This window comes from Colobus angolensis, unplaced genomic scaffold (assembly GCF_000951035.1).
Source record: "Colobus angolensis palliatus isolate OR3802 unplaced genomic scaffold, Cang.pa_1.0 Scaffold498, whole genome shotgun sequence".
Lineage (NCBI taxonomy): Eukaryota > Metazoa > Chordata > Mammalia > Primates > Cercopithecidae > Colobus > Colobus angolensis.
This window is the reverse complement of record NW_012118465.1, coordinates 882,764-900,132: the sequence shown is the minus strand read 5'-3', so window position 1 is coordinate 900,132 and position 17,369 is coordinate 882,764. Positions and strand designations below refer to the sequence as shown.

The 17,369-nt window shown below is 44.7% G+C and overlaps 1 protein-coding gene across 1 annotated transcript in view; it reads left to right on the top strand.

Annotated features, from left to right (window-relative positions):
• The window catches only part of LOC105524312 (X-linked retinitis pigmentosa GTPase regulator-like), a 49,980-nt gene extending 46,311 nt beyond the window's left edge, over positions 1–3,669 (top strand). Inside the window, 6 exon segments of the mRNA XM_011959506.1 lie at positions 1,608–1,646; positions 1,648–1,789; positions 2,399–2,943; positions 2,945–3,337; positions 3,339–3,539; positions 3,541–3,669. Coding sequence (XP_011814896.1) covers positions 1,608–1,646; positions 1,648–1,789; positions 2,399–2,943; positions 2,945–3,337; positions 3,339–3,539; positions 3,541–3,669 — 1,449 coding nt within the window.
• The last annotated feature ends 13,700 nt before the right edge of the window (positions 3,670–17,369 follow it).

Here is a 17,369-nt window from a genome sequence, read left to right as displayed (position 1 = left end):
AGTGTTCTTTCATTTATAGAAATTATTATAATTAAAGAATATAATCAGTACAAGGAAGAAGGTCAAAAATTTGAAAGCGCATATGAAGGTTTTGTTTAGAAAAGAAAAATATATTCGTTATTATTTAGTTTATAGATAAAAAACATTTCATGTGCAGTTTCCTCAGTTCTAGGAGTGGACTATTCATTTTTTTTTCAAATTTTACATTTTTTTTTATTTTGTGAATTTTGTGGACTCAAAAGACAAATGAAAATTTGAAAATTAGGCCTGACGTGGTGGCTCATGCCTGTAATCCCAGCACTTTGGGTGGCCAAGATGGGCAGATCACTTGAGGTCAGGAGTTCGAGACCAGCCTGGCCATCATGGTGAAACCTCATCTCTCTACTAAAAATACAAAAATTAACTGGGTGTGATGGCACGCACCCATAGTCCCAGCTACTCAGGGGGCTGAGGTGGGAAAATCGCTGGAACCCAGGAGGCAGAGGCTGCAGTGAGCTGAGATCATGCCACCGAGCTCCAGCCTAGGTGACAGAATGAAACTCCGTCTCAAGAAAAAAATTTGAAAATTAGAGATGATCGGGAAAGTGGGAAAAATAAGCTGTACTATGTACAAGAAAAGTGTACTTTTTTTCTTTGAGATGGAGTTTCGCTCTTGTTGCCCAGGCTGGAGTCCAGTGGCACAGTCGTGGCTCACTGCAACCTCCGCCTCCCGAGTTCAAGCAATTCTCCTGCCTCAGCCTCCCGAGTAGCTGGGATTACAGGCATGTGCCACCACTCCCAGCTAATTTTTGTACTTTAGTAGAGACAGGTATTCACCATGTTGGCCAGGCTAGTCTTGAACCCCTGATCTCAGGTGATCCACCCGCTTCGGCCTCTTAAAGTGCTGAGATTACAGGTGTGAGCCACTGTGCCAGGCCAAGAAGTGTACATTTTTTAATAGCATCTTGCAAAATTAATCTCGAAGTTTTATGTAAGGATTGATTGGGATTGAGAAAAGAGGCAGAGAATAAATATTGATGGTATTGTGATTAATGGCAAAATTAAGGCAGGTAGTACGAGTTGAAAATTAAACACAGATACATGTTACTAAATCAAAATTAGATGTATCACAGACTAGAGAGTGGCACAAATTATCCTTAAAGAAAACAAAACTTCGGCCGGGCGCGGTGGCTCAAGCCTGTAATCCCAGCACTTTGGGTGGCCGAGACGGGCGGATCACGAGGTCAGGAGATCAAGACCATCCTGGCTAACCCAGTGAAACCCCGTCTCTACTAAAAAAAAAATACAAAATAAAAAAAACTAGCCGGGCGAGGTGGCGGGCGCCTGTAGTCCCAGCTACTCGGGAGGCTGAGGCAGGAGAATGGCGTAAACCTGGGAGGCGGAGCTTGCAGTGAGCTGAGATCTGGCCGCTGCACTCCAGCCTGGGCAACAGAGCGAGACTCCGTCTCAAAAAAAAAAAAGAAAAAAAAAAAGAAAAAAAAACTTCAGCAAACTGTCTGGTACAATTTGCTATTTTTATTCTCCTAGACATAAAAATGTAAAGTAGATAAGGTGTCCTTGTAAACTAATAGTAGTATGACTATGGTAATTACTTCAAAATTTTAGAGAAACAACAAACAATTGGGGAACTGATGCAGCATACAGCTCTTAACTGAAAACGATGATAGTGGTGAATATGAAGAAATGTCAGAAATGAAAGAAGGGAAAGCATGTGAGCAACAGGTGTCACAAGGGATTTTCATGACGCAACCAGCTACACCTATCGAAGCATTTTCAGATGAGGAAATAGGTAATGACTCAGGCCAGTTGGGACCTCAGTCTGACACTGAGGGAGAGGGTTTACAAAAAGACGTATTTAGACATGAAAATAATAATGGTGTTGATCAACTTGATGCCAAGGAAATAGAAGAGGAAAGTGATGGAGGACATAGTCAGAAGGAATCAAAAGCAGAAGAAATAGTGAGAAGGAAACTAAACTGGCAGAAATAGCAGGTATGAAGGATTTAAGAAAAAGGGAAAAGAGCACAAAAAAATGAGTTCTTTCTTTGGCAACTTACCAGATAGAGGTATGAATACTGAGAGTGAAGAAAATAAAGATTTTGTTAAGAAAAGGGAAAGTTGCAAGCAAGATGTGATCTTTGATAGTGAAAGAGAATCAGTAGAAAAGCCAGACGTTACATGGAAGGTGCAAGTGAGAGTCAGCAGGGTATAGCTGATGGATTCCAGCAGCCAGAGGCAATAGAATTTAGTAGTGGAGAGAAAGAGGATGATGAAGTGGAAACTGACCAAAACATATGGTATGGCAGGAAATTGATTGAACAAGGAAATGAAAAAGAGACTAAACCCATAATATCCAAATCCATGGCAAAGTATGATTTTAAATGTGATCGCTTGTCAGAGATCCCAGAGGAGAAGGAAGGAGCAGAGGATTCAAAAGGAAATGGAATAGAGGAGCAAAAGGTAGAAGCAAATGAGGAAAATGTGAAGGTGCATGGAGGAAGACAGGAGGAAACAGAGATCCTATCAGATGACCTTACAGACAAAGCAGAGGTGAGTGAAGGCAAGGCAAAGTCAGCGGGAGAAGCAGAGGATGGGCCTGAAGGTAGAGGGGATGGAACCTGTGAGGAGGGTAGTTCAGGAGCAGAACACTGGCAAGGTGAGGAGAGGGAGGAGAAGGGGGAGAAAGACAAGGGTGGAGGAGAAATGGCGAGGCCAGGAGAGGGAGAGAAGGACCTAGCAGAGGAGGAGGAATGGGAGAAGAGGGATGGGAAAGAGCAGGAGCAAAAGGAGAGGGAGCAAGGCCATCAGAAGGAAAGAAGCCAAGAGATGGAGGAGGGAGAAGGGGAGGAGGAGCATGGAGAAGGAGAAGAAGAGGAGGAAGACAGAGAAGAGGAAGAAGAGAAAGAGGAGGAGAAGGAGGGAGAAGGGAAAGAGGAAGGAGAAGGGGGAAGAAGTGGAGGGAGAAGGTGAAAAGGAGGAAGGAGAGGTGGAAGAAGGAGAGGGGGAAGGAGACCAAGGAGAGGGGGAAGGGGAGGAAAAAGAGGAGGGAGGGGAAGTAGACGAGGGGAAAGGAGAGGGGGAAGAGGAGGAAGGGGAGGGGGAAGAGGAAGGAAGAGAAGGGGAGAGGGAAGAGGAAGAAGGAGAAGGGGAGAGGGAAGAGGAAGAAGGGGAAGGGAAAGGGGAGGAGGAAGGAGAAGGGAAAGGGGAAGAGGAAGAAGGAGAAGAGGAGGGGAAAGAGGAGGAAGGAGAAGGGAAAGGGGAGGAGGAAGGGGAGGAAGGAGAAAGGGAGGGGGAAGAGGAGGAAGGGGAAGGGGAGGCGGAAGAGGAGGAAGGAGAAGGGAAAGGGAGAAGAGGAGGAAGGAGAAGGGAAAGGGGAAAGGAGAAGGGAAAGGGGAGGAGGAAGGGGAGGAAGGAGAAAGGGGGAAGAGGAGGAAGGAGAAGGGAAAGGGGAGGAGGAAGGGGAGGAAGGAGAAAGGGAGGGGGAAGAGGAGGAAGGGGAAGGGGAGGCGGAAGAGGAGGAAGGAGAAGGGAAAGGGAGAAGAGGAGGAAGGAGAAGGGAAAGGGGAGGAAGGAGAAGGGGAGGGGAAAGAGGAGGAAGGAGAAGGGGAAATGGAGGGGAAAGAGGAGGAAGGAGAAGGGGAGGGGCTTTCTGAAAAGCTACTGCTATGAAAAAGCTCCTGAAAAAGCTACCACTCATCTAATGGTATCTGGCTAGGGAAACTAGGAATCAGCAAATGCAAGATACACTGTTCCTTCTTCCCCAAAGAACCTTTCAGAGAGGATGACCTGCCCATTAAGAACTTTCACACATCACTTCATTTAATCTTCACAACTCCTGAGAAATGGACATTGTCTTCTACCATATAAATGAAGAAACACTCAAACTGGGTAATACATTTTATGATAACCAGTCACAATTCATCTTCGTGGATGTTTCCAGGCTTTACTTTGGGGTGATTTCTATTAATATCTGCCCTAATAACAGTTTTCTAAGGGTGTTACCCAGCTGGTTTCATCTCCTGGGGTCCCTCTTGGTGCTCTGCAGTGCAGGGTCTGGGTGGTCCCAGGGACTTCTCAGTACCCTGCATTCTAGCACTCAGCATCCACATCAAGATGGCTTATGTTCCCGCTCACTAGCCTGTGAGGGTCTGGAAAAATGGGACTCTCTTTTTTCTGTGATCTCTGGACCCCAGCACGCTGCCTGGCAAATAGTGGTCATCACAAAAGAGGATATTGTCCCCAAGCTCCTGCTCTAGGCCAGATCTGGCTTGGTGCAGACTATGGAGAACACAGATGACTCAGGCATGGGTCCTAGGAATCTTCTGTTCCAAGTGCAGTGGGGGCACCAAGGGAAAAGAGTGCCCATGGATGGAGAGGTGGGAGGCCCATTCTCAGTTCCCTGTTCCATTGCAGACCAGACTTGCTGATCTGTCCACAAGGGAGTGCCTGGGAACCCCTTGTAACCAGTGTAGGGCCATTTTCCCCAGCCTGCTGACCCAGAGTCAAGGCTGGAGAAGGGTTTGCAGGCAGAAAGATGCTGACCTTTCACCCTGCCATCCCATCCCAACCCCAGTCCACTAGGCTTCACATGTGTTCTATACTTGGGAGTCACAGGGGCCAAAGGCCTGAGACCCCACCGTACCCCAAACTGGCTAAGACAGTTCTCAATTCCTGGCTCCCCAACTTGGTCTCTGACCTGAAGCAGAGCACTGGACTCTGGGCTATTTCTCCATACACAAAGTGGGCACATCTTTCTAATCAGTTAATGGTCAACGGTGTCCCCAAGGATAGTGATGGCTTACATAGAAACCCTCATTCCTGGAGATTCCAGACCATTCTCAAGTCTACAGCCACAGCAAGAAGGAGTCTGATACTCTGATTCTGTGACATAAGCCCCACCAATTGTTAATGCAAGTTTTTATTTGGCTGTATACATAATTTAAGCTATTAAAATTTGTACAGTATTTAAAAATTAAATAATACTCTGAAACTGAGTAAAAAAAATGGGGGTGGACGGGATATTGATTGCTGCTGAGACCAAACTGCTTCTACTCATCCCCAAAGTGAACTCTTCTCCAGGGCCCAGGAGCCCATTTGTCCTGCTCTGGGGTTTGGGCATCCTCGGTTTCCACCTTTGCGCTGCTCTCCTGACCTATTGACCATGCTGGAAGTTTTCCCTCACTTACTCCTCACTGCCCAATTCCTCTCACACACACCCCCACCCCATTTTCCGCTTCCTGGCAATCCAGAAAAGATAGCTTATCTATTAAGAGCTTCCCAGATTGATGTTCTTGAGTTAGGGGAGAAGAGGAATTGGTGATGGGGAGGACAGCACTGTAAGGAGTGGGAGGAAAGTATTCTCTGGAAAAAAGTCATTCCCTGAGCAAAACATTTGTATAACTTAAAGTTGCATAGTTGTTAATCAAGGAGCTCCTCAGGCCTTTCATATGTTAACATGCTGGGTGACTCTCCAAGATGGGAAATTAGTGGGCTCCGTTTCCTAGGTTAATTTCACTACATATCCCCAGTAAAATCCTCAGGACACAACTAACTCTTCATTCCCCTCATCGCAATCTGACTGGCTCTGGCCTGCTCAGACCTCTCCATCTTCCAGTGGAAAAAGCACCACTGTCTTCATTATCACCAGATCCAGCTGCTTTGTAGTTGGAGGTAGTTTCTATCCTGCCTGATCATATTGTGTCTATACCCTTAGATAACTTCCCTCCTCCCAGAGTCAATTCAAATATGTATCCCACCTCAAAAACAGCCCAGATTGACCCCTGGGAACTTCCAGGAAAGCAATGAAGAGAGGGGTAAAATGCTCTATGCCAAGAACTCCCAGCCTGCAGGCCTCAAAACCCTTGGAGGCTGCAGTTTTGGTCACATCCATGAGTCTTTTTGAGAGCACACTGCTCCTGATACTTGGACTACTGCACTCCAAATGACTCCACAACCAACCCCATGCTTTATGGCAATGGCAGTGGAGGAGAACAGACCACTTGATTCTCCTGATGGAGATTTTCTCTTTTCTCCCCATCAAGTCTGGATTTTCATCTCCAGGGTAACAAGGTACAGGAAGGGCAATCAATTGCTGCTGCAGCCAGTAATAACCAAGCCAAGCCAATTTATGGAAGCCCACAGGAAGCTTCTTTGAGCACTATGGGTAAAATCAATGTAGACCCACAACAGTGTTTTCCCCGCTGGACCTGGTGATTCCAGTCAGAGGGAAAACAGGTGAGTGCAGCCTGAACTGAAACACTGTCTATCCTGAACCCTCATCAGTCCACACCTAAGTGACTAAAGTCAGGAGACTTCATGCTGCTAATGTCAGGGGACTTCATACTGCTCAGATCAGTGGCTCCCAAGTCGACCTCCACTCTGAAAATGGCATTGGGAAGGGGTCTGTCTGCCGACTCGGCTCCTGCTGTGTATTTGGGAGTCACACAGACACATCTGCTACCTCTAGCGTCCCTCAAGAGCTTGCTGCTGCACAAATACAAAATCAAGTTGTCCTGGTTTCTCAGTGTCTTTTTTTAGATGAATAGTGATTGCTTGCTTTGCCTGGCTTCAGGGCACTGTGCTCCTAGGACTAGTGGCCACAACCTTGTCCTGCTTGAAGGCCTGCAGGAAGCCCTTGGGACATGAGTACTTCCACTGTCTAGTGCTCTTGAACTGGTTATTTTAGGGAGATAGGGTGTGTCCAGCTGTGGGCTGGTCTCTGTGGGGCTGTGACAGTTCAACGTGACAGTAAAGGCACTCAGTGTTAAGGGGTTCTCTGTGCCAGGGGTGCCTGGTGGCAGAGGCTGAGATAGTTGGGCGCCACCTCAGCAGAGGCTGAGGAGATAGATGCCCTGCCTGACCTGTGCTCTCTAGCCACTCCCTCATCCATCTGAAGCATGTGGATTGAAGCGGGAGGCAAGTAAGGCTATCCATGCACAAGGCTGCCCCTCTCTGTGGTCTGACAGGAGTGCGTGTCTCTTTATTTTTATTTCTTTTTTCATTATTATACTTTAAGCTCTGGGATACATATGCAGAATGTGCAGGTTTGTTACATAGGTATGTATGTGTTATGGTGGTTTACCACACCCATCAACCTGTCATCTAGGTTTTAAGCCCTGAATGCATAAGGTATTTTTCCTAATGCTACCCCTCTCCTTACCCCCACTCCCCGATAGGCCCCAGTGTGTGATGTTCCCCTCCCTGTGTCCATGTGTTCTCATTGTTCAACTCCCACTTATGAGTGAGAACATGTAGTGATTGTTTTTCTGTTCCTGTGTTAGTTTGCTGAGAATGATAGCTTCCAGCTTTATCCATGTCCCTAAAAAAGGATATTAACTCATTCTTTTTTATGGCTGCATAGTATTCCATGGTGTATCTGTGCCACATTTTCTTTATCCAGTCTCTCATTGATGGGCATTTGGGTTGGTTCCATGTCTTTGCTATTGCAAATAGTGCTGCAATAAACATACATGTGCATGTGTCTTTATAGCAGAATGATTTATACTCCTTTGGGTATAAACCCAGTAATGGGATTGCTGGGTCAAATGGTATTACTGGTTCTAGATTTTTGAGGAATCAGCACACTGTCTTCCACAATGTTTGAACTAATTTACATTCCCACCGACAGTGTAAAAGCGTTCCTATTTCTCCACGTCCTCTCCAGCATCTGTTGTGTCCTGGTGTAGACACTCGAGGGAATCTCTTGGTCTGTGGGTTGCAAAAACTGTGACAAAAGCATAGTATCTGGGCTGGGTAGTACTGTCCCTCATGGCACAGTCCCTCACAGCTTCCCTTGGCTAGGGGAGGGAGTTCCCCAGTCCCTTGAGCTTCCCTGGTGAGGCAACGCCCCACCCTGCTTCTGATCACCTTCCATGGGCTGCACCCACTGTCTAACCAGTCCCAGTGAGATAAACCAAGTACCTCAGTTGGAAATACAGAAATCACCCACCTTCTGCACTGGACTCACTGGGAGCTGCAGACTGGAGCTGTTCCTGTTCGGCCATCTCTCCAGATCCCCTTTGTTTTTATTTCTATTTCTTTTTTTCTTGCCCACTCTTTTGTCTCCTTTATCTGGCACTCCACTTTCCACAAAAGAACCATGCCTTCTCCAGACGATCCTAGTAGAAATATCTCTCAGTGTCTCACCTGCCCTTAACACATCGTCTTTTCAATATAAACATACGAAAGGAATCTCTCTTCCTCTTTCTGGGCTCCTGTACTCAAAGGTCCATGAATTCCACCATCTACTTGAAACTAAGCAGAGCTGGGGCTAGGAGGAGACACAGTGCTGAAGTGCTAGTGACATTGTTTAAAGCCCTGGGGTCCAGCTGAGTTGCAAGCCAGCTGATCCCTTGGGAAGTCTGGCTGTATGAATCAATAAATGTTCCATTTTTACTTTAAAGAAAAAATGTTGACAGAGGGAGAATGAAAGGAAATGGGCCCTTTATAACAATACAACCATCACTATGTAGAGATTACAATCCTCTAAAGAAGTCCTGCCTTAGGGGGCCCAGTCTAGGGACCTTTTGCCACTCATCAATCCAGAGGGGGCTCACTGAGTGACAGCTCTCCAGTGGAAGCACAGTTGGGGGTGCTGACTGGCACTACAGTGGGGGCCTGGCAGCATGATGAAGCAGGAAAGCAAAGCTGGCCTCTAGTACCAAATCCACATCCTAGGAAGGAACTCCACTTCTGGGGCTAATGGCAGAAGCTCAGACTAAGAGGTAATACTGTTTGTCCAGAGTTAACAGCAGACTCCAAACAAGTCATCAGAAATGTGGAAGTAGGAAAGTGAAGTTGAAAATGATGAAGGATTGGGACGCTCCCCTACCCATAAATGCATCAAGACCCCAAAGGCAGAATTCAGGGAAGTGTACTTGGAAAGAATGGCGGCCACAAGCTCTGCTTCCAGAGACCACAGCTCTGGATTAGGAATTAGAACAGGATTCTGGCTCCATAAAGGTAAGCATCTAGGAGCAAGAAAGGGTTCCATGCTTTGGAGAAAGACCTGGGAATGAGAAAAGATGCAATATAGGAACAGCAGGTTTGTTACATAGGTATATATGTGCCATGGTGGTTTACCGCACCCATCAACCTGTCATCTAGGTTTTAAGCCCTGAATGCATAAGGTATTTTTCCTAATGCTACCCCTCTCCTTACCCCCACTCCCTGATAGGCCCCAGTGTGTGATGTTGCCCTCCCTATGTCCATGTGTTCTTACTGTTCAACTCCCACTTATGAGTGAGAACATATAGTGATTGGTGACCAAAAGCAGGAGTCCAGTTCTGAATCTGGCACCACTGGGAGAAGAGTCACTTGACTCCAAGTATAATGCAAGTGGGGTCCAGTTCAAATAAACAATGAGGATGATGCGCTCCAAGAGCAGAGACAGTTTGGAAATCGCATGCCAGGACCACTCAGGTCGGGTTTAAAGTATGAGTTTGTCTGGGTCAGCCTTGCCACTTTTAGCTGACTTAACATACCCCCTCTCTGACCAGCATACCACTGAGCTGCCAGCCCCACTGTGTCAATGACATCACTCAACAGAGCCTTCTTGACTTGCTCCCCAAATGCTCTTGTGTCAGTTTAGTTCCCTCCCCGTTGCTACTTCCTCGTTCCATCCGCTATCTTGAACAATTCAAGGTTTGCTCTTTACTCCATAAAGTCTTGCCCCCTTGGCTGCTTCCTTGACTTGGATCTTCTCTTCCATTTCTCTCTGCAGCAAGTGTTTCCTGTGGTGACTAAACACACAGACGTGGGAGGTGTAATAATTAAAGAAAGAGGAAAGAAACATGAAGGGTGGCTTGATGGTTAACAAAGACAGGTTTATTTTAGAAAACAAACCTGGGAGGGGGTTTTGGCCAAGTTAGGTTAGAGCCCCACTTTCTTACAGAGCTTTTAAGGATTCAGGGTGGGAGAGTTTATTAGAGGCTTGGACTGCTTTTGTGTTTCTTTGTTGTGCTTATTAGGGAGGGAGAGTCGTGTGTTTGTTTTCATACATCTTTCTGCAACTGCAGGCATACCCCCGAGTCTGCTTTTAGCTTCCCTAGCTTAGTGGACCTGAAAGGAAAGGAATGTGCTTATTAAGGCCCACTGTTTTACTGGGGCCCATTGTATGACAGTGAAGTTTGGTAGTTACCCAAGAGAATTTCCCCCTACCTCCCTCTGTGCCTGAGCTGTTTTATCTGTGTTTTACTGTCTGCTCTTTCTGGCTGTTTGTAGTCAGAAGAGAAGTGATTCCCTTGAAATGCAGGAGGCTAGAAAGGGAGCTAGAACTTAAAGTGGTGGTGTTTGTCCAAGATGACAGTGTTCCTGTTCTGTCAGGGGGATCAATGGGCCCTGACTTAGCGGGGGTGTTGGAAGGCAGAGAATGGGATGTAGCAGGGTCTGAGGAGTTCTTTCCTCCACCCAGCCATTCTCCAGGCTTAGGCATTCCCGAGTACAGTTGGGAAGGGGAAACATTGAAGGAAGTAAGGTTTCTAAATTTGTCATCAGGATAGAACTAGGGAAATACTCTCTCCCGACTGATCTTTCTCAGATAGGCTGCCCTACAAATTTGTATAGAGTTAAACACAAAGGATACACAGGGAATGGGTTCTGATAGCATATCTCTGATTTTTCCTAAGGAAGTGGTGCTAACTCTTAGTAGTGAGTCTGAAGGAATATTTAGGTAGGATTATTTTCTGTGTTCCCTGCTGCCAAGGTGCTACCTGGCTGTTTCTCTTTTGCTTGGAGACCTTTATTGCTGAGTTCTTCTCCACCCCACTCCCACTTTTCCTCTTCCTCCTGCTTCTAATTCTGCATTTGCTCAAAAATTTTAATAACTATTAAAATGTTTACTCTGCCCTGTTTTTCATACTTCCTCCTTTACCCACCTCTGCCTTCTCCCAAGCAAACCAACTAGTGTTAAAATAATAATAATCTTTCTTATCTGTCTCCTAATCACATGGAAACCTGAATTTTTGACCTTTGTTTTTACAGTGTTGGGATTATATTTTCACTTCTGCTTCTTGCTTTTCACATGTAATTGAACATAGGAGAAATGCTTCCAAGTCATTGCTGTAAACCAGAATCAATTCTTTAATGTGTAAAATATTTTGGGGTAAGAGTGTTTCAAAACTTCACTGCTGCCTGCCTGTTTGAGCACACACTATGTTTCTTGCGTGGAGCCACTGTATTAAGCACATTCTTGACCTATTTGTAGGCGCGAGGATCACATTCATTCCACTCTCATAAGCAGCTAAATAAACTCACTATACAGTTAAACTTTACTCTTAAGCAACTTTCATCATAACTATTGCTATTGTTTTATTTTTAATTTTTTTTTTTAGAGACAAGGTCTCACTCTGACACCGAGGCTGGAGCGCAGCGGTGTGATCATAGTTCACTATAACCTCGACCGTGAGATCCTGAGGTCAAGTGATCCTCTCACCTCAGCCTCCCAAAGTGATGGAATTATAGGCATGAGCTACCATACTCAGCCACTATTGCTGTTTTGAAAGGGAGCCCTTCTCTCCCCTACCACATCTTATATTAAGAAATTCCAAATTAAATGAAGAGATAAACAATTCAAGGATAATAAAGTTAGTAACTGTTCATGTAATGATAATAAAAATAAGAATCAATTTTGTAAGAGGTGTATTAAACCGTATAAATTGTCCTGGCTGAGGTGTGGGGGTTGCGGGTACCCCATTGACTGATGTATATATAAAATAAAGTCAAAACTCTTGTTAATGTCTCAAAGACAACTACGAACAGAGTTAGGTTCATTGGCTCACTGCCTCAAGGGAGCCAGCATGCTATGGGAAACATGTCTCCATAAGAAAGCACTAGAAGGACTGGTTGTAGGATTTGGGCTTGTGTTAGGTCATTGTATAGGCCAGGGTGTAGGGGTTCCAAGAAGCAGGCATTTGCTGTGGATTGGGAGCTGTCAGGAAGCAGGTATACATTTGTGAGTGGCCTTGTTTGATGAGAACATTCTGTGAAATTGTTTATGTTCAACAAGACACCACCACAGCTTAGCGACAGGCCAACTCTTGACTGTGAGGAGTTGCATTTCCCTTTCTCCCACTGAAGAAATTGAGTTCATAGAGGGCAGATGATTTGATCAGCAGACCTGCGTCCCCCTCAACAGTTGAGTAACTCCCATTAGGTGTCCTGCCCTGTCAGACCCTCTTCACCCACCTTGAATGGTTGGTGTCAAGAAAACAACTGGCATTTAGAAATTAGTTCCTAGAGGTAAGGGAAATATGGCCAAACTGAAGAGTTATTTGGGACCTGTATTCATTTTCTAGGGCCACCATAAGAAATTACCCCAAACTGCAGGGCTTAAACAACAGAAGTTTATTTTTTCACAGCTCTGGAGGCTGGAAGTCTGAGCTCAAGGTGTTGACAGGGTGGCCTCCTTCTGAGGACCATGAAGTAAGAGTGTGTTCCAGGCCTCTCTCCTTGGCTTGCAAGTGGCCGTCTTCTCCCTGCCTCTCCACATTGTGTTGGACACGTGCCTATGTCCAAGTTTCCTCTTCCTGTAAGGACACTAGTCATATTGAATTAGGGCCCGCCCTAATCACCTCACTTTAACTTAATTACTTCTTTAAATACTCCATCTCCAAATAAGGTTACATCCTGAGGTATTGGGGTTAGGACTTCAATATATATGAATTTGAGGGGAGGGACAAAATTTAGCCCCTCAGAGGATCTACTTCTGTGAAGATGGAGGCTTCTCTCCCCCCAGGAACAAAACTGCAAGAAAAGCTCATAGAAATACAACAGGTCATTATTGTCAAGCGCGTCCGTGTGAAGAGACCATCAAAATAGGCTTTGCGTGACAAACAAGGCTGTTTTTCACTTGGGTGCAAGTGGGCTGAATCCAAAAAGAGAGTCAGAGAAGGGAGATAGGAGAGGGGCAGCTTTATAGGACTGGGGTAGGCAGTGGAAAGTTACAGTTAGAGGTGGTTATCTATTATTAGCAGGGGAGGGGGTCGGTCACAAGGTGCATGGTGAAGAGATCATAAGACTCATCGTCCAGAAGAACAATGTCATGAGGTCAATTAATCAGTTAGGGCAGGGTAGGAACAAGTCATAATGGTAGAATGTCGTAAGGTGGGTTAATTAGTTAAGGCAGGAACTGACTATTTCACTTCTTTGTGGCTTTTTGGCTGCTCCAGACTTCTCGGCTCCTGCAGGCCATCTGGATGTATATGTGCAGGCCACAGGGGTTACAATAGCTGCGGTTTGGCTCAGAGGCCTGACAGTTATGCTTTCTGCAACTAATTCTTCTCTTTTTTGTGTTCGAATGCCATGAAAGTGCAGTGACCACACAAGAAACAAGATGGCACCCATAACTGGTGCATCTGATAGTCATTCCAGCCTTGTCTCTGTTGGGCTTACAGGGAGGCCTGTTTTTTTGTTTGTTTGTTTTTGTTTTTGTTTTTGTTTTTTGCCATTCTTCTAAGAATGAGTCATAAGGAGGTTGTTCTTGGAAAGAACTAAAGAGGAATCACCAGTTAGTGACTGAAGCAGTTGAGGTTTGCAATCTGCTAGAGTGACCCATTTATTTTCAGTGGTTTTTAAGTTTTCAAAGTGACAGAGAACTATGCTAAGAACTTACTGCACAGTTACCTTGTTGGTTGCCCCCGCAGGACATACTCCCCATTTTACTTCCCAAAGCCCCTGATTTCCTTAGGGTATATGCCCATGTGATTCTGAGAAGCCTTTGGAAGAAGGTAAGAAACTTAACCATTTTAGAGTGACATAGTGCATTTGAGACTTTGGAGAAAACAGATGAGACAAAGAACTGTTATAACCGTTTTGCTACCATGAAGAAAATCGGCATAAGGGCAAAGTGAATAAAGAGAGATAGCAGAGTTGAGGGAACCGCAGACAAAGGGAGCTAGAGTCTCAATCAAACTGTACCCGAAACCCACCTACCTCTGGACTTTTCAGTTAAATGAACCATTCAATTCACTTTACTGTTTAAACTAGCTTTAGTTGAGTTTTTTGTTGACTGCAACTCAAACTATCTGGATAGATTTATTAGCATCTCTGAAATGTTACCAGTGTTCTTCCAAGTATGTACCAATTACTCTATCATGACATATTAATTAATGTCCAGGATGAGAGATACTGATGAAGATATACCTTGAATTTTAGAAAAATGAAGGAGACTATCATGTGGGAATAAAGGAAAGAAAACAGATTTCTGTGGGATTTGATTTCAGGTTTTTGACATCCTCAAAATCCTTACCAAGCCAACTGGGTCTAGGCAGGCATAGCATATGTTCAATAAACATAGTATATATTCAATGATGTGGAAGCAACTAAAGAATGAGAAAATGCTGACAATGGCAGAAGCAGCTAGAATGCAAGTTTGGCTTGAAGCTTTTAAGTGACTGCTATAGAAAATGTTTAATGTGAATGTAGAAAGCAATCTCCACTGTTTCTTGGAGAGTTGATCTTCCTACCTCTTGTTTCATTTGACCCCCAAATATGTGAACCAAATAAAAAGTCCCCCCCACAATGCTGGTTGCAAAGTCCAAGTGGACACTGAGGTCCAAAGGTCAGAGATGATCAGAAAGATAAACTGGTCAAGGGAATTTAATGGTTCAAATTGATTATCCATCAAGAATCAAACTGGGCAATAGGTCCAAAAACAGAAGCCCAAGAAGTCAGAAAACCAGAAGCCCGAAGGCCTATCCAAAAGAGAAGCAGAAATAGAGAAACACTGCCCAGTGAACCAAGTATCCCAGGGAAACAGCCCTGGACTAATGCAGCACATGAATTGCAAAGAGCAACAAATGCAAAGACAATCTCATATTCAAAAGCATAATGTCATGCACTAATATGTGAAAGGAAGGGGACTGGAAAGATTAACGAATACAAGATGAAAATTTAAGAGTACTAGCAGCAGCAGTAATTGCAACAGCAGCAGGCAAGGCAGAAAGTCCTGTCTAATGGAAATGCAACTTATGTAAATGCTGACTGAGGCTGAGCAACCATTTTAAAGTAATGTACATCTGCTAACATTACTTCTGGATAAGACAGCTCTCTGGCAGGGAAATTATAGATAGGAAGACACCAAAGACTGGGATTGAAATGAACCAAGGCTATTACAATGTTGCCTCTAGTTACCTGTGGCTAGAAGCTTTTGTCATTCCCTGGAGGAAGAGAAATCAGCAGTTAAACATGAAGCATGTCTGTGTAGTAGATATGATAATTAACCATATGAATGCCCAAACTAAGCATCTGATAAGCTAGTCTACAGGTAACTTATAGTCTCACTTCAGTTTTTCTCATTATTAGTTTGCTTCCAAAAAGACAAGCTAAAGAATAGTAGACTTTGATACACACGCAAGAATTATATTAGTGCCCAACTATATAAACATCTGTGAGGGGCCAGGTGTGGTGGATCATGCCTATAATTCCAGCACTTTGAGAAGCCAAGGTAGGTGGATTGCTCAAGCCCAGGAGTTCAAGACCAGCCTGGCCAACATAGGGAGACCCCATCTCTACAAATAATTTAAAAATTAGTGGGGTATGGTGGTACATGCTTGTGGTCCAAGCTACTTGGGAAGCTGAGGTAGGAGGATCACTTGAGCCTCAGAGGTTGAGGCTGCAATGAGCCATGACCAAGCTACTGCACTCCAGCCTGGGCCACAGAGCAAGACTTTCTCTCAGAAAAATAATAGTAAAATAAACTTCCATCAGAACTATCCCTGAGATTGGATGTTTTTAAGTAACCAGGTCTGAGACTTGCTCACCTCTCTTTTCTGTAGATTAGTAAGTGTCCAGCTCTTTGAAGGGCCAGAAGCCGATACAAGCTGAGCAACAATGATGATTACTTTCCAACTTGGTAAGAGGACAAGGTTGCTGTCCTGACAATATGATTTTATAAAAGTAGAGATGCTGTTAAAGCTCATGAAATTTTAAGCTTATGTTCAAACATGCAGATCACCTCTGTCATATAATAAAAAAAAAAATCTGCTGGTCATTTTCCTGGGTTCCTGTTTCAGAGCTTCAAACACCCTTGGAATTTCCTGAGTGATAGGAGTATGTTTGTTATGCTAGTGAGGTGACCCCATCTGATGACTGAAGAAACACCATCATCCTTTGTCTCCCGCTGAAATAGATAAACTACATGGATACAAGTGGAGTGGTTTTAAGGAAGTTTAATAGGCAAGAAAGAAGGAAAAAAGCTCCCCCTTAGAGAGACGGGGGGAGGGGGGCTCCTAACGGAGAGAAAACTCCTGTGCGGCAGAAAAGTCATCAGTTATGTTGGGAGGCTGGAGGAGGTGGTGTCTTATTTGCATAGGGCCCAGGGAATTGGTTTGACCAGGTGTATCATTTATGTAGCCCACGAAAAACCTGGTCCTCCTACCCTAGTCTTTTAATATGCAAATGCAGGTAGCCATGATGTCCTGCACAGGTGGTGGTATCTGTAGGCAGCCATGATAACTGGCACACATGGTGACAAAGAGAAAAGGGGAGGAATTGCCAATTGGATAGACCTAGTTTCTAATCGCTGGCATTTGCATATCAATACTTGCCAGCTTGGCTTTCCAAGCTGCTTTTCTATTAGGAAGGAAATGTTTTGGGAGTTGCTTTTATTAAAAGAAATGTCCACTGAGAACCTTCACCCTTTCTACCTACCTAAAAATTATTTCTTAGTAAATCCTGTATTACCATGGTGGGGCCCCTAGACAGCTTCAGGATGGAAGCTGGTCAGCAGAAAGACCAAGCACCTGATAATAGTGTTGATTGAGGCTTTGAGCCCTATGAGATCAGCTTGTTCGCCAGACCTCCAAGATGCTGAAGATTGATTTTGATGAAGTAGCTAAGTATTTATTCAATCATGCTTATGTAATGAGACCTCAATAAAAACTCTGAACACTGAAGCTCAGTAGAGCTTTGTGGCTGGTGAACACATTGATGTGACAGCAGAGTGACATACCGAATTTCCCAGTTGGGGGGCATGGAAGTTCCATGTCTAGGACCCTCCCAGACCTCATTTTATGTGTATTCTTTATAATAAAATTCTAATAATAAGCTTAGGGCTTTCCTGAGCTCTGTGAGCCATTCTAGTGAATTAGTGAACCTGAGGGGGTCATGGAAACTCCCAACTTAGTGACCAGTTGGTCAGAAGTGCAGGTGGCCTGAGAACCCCTGAACTTGCAGCTGGCATCTGAAGTAAGAGTAGTCTTATTGGGGACTGTGCTCTTAAACCTGCAGAGTCTGATGCTAACTATGGGCAGTTAGTGTCACAATTAAATTGCAGTACATCTAGGTGGAGTGGAAACAGAACACATTCTATCAGAATCAGGAAAGGGATTGGCCAGTCACCTCTCAAGAGTGATGTGGTCAGCTGTCACTGC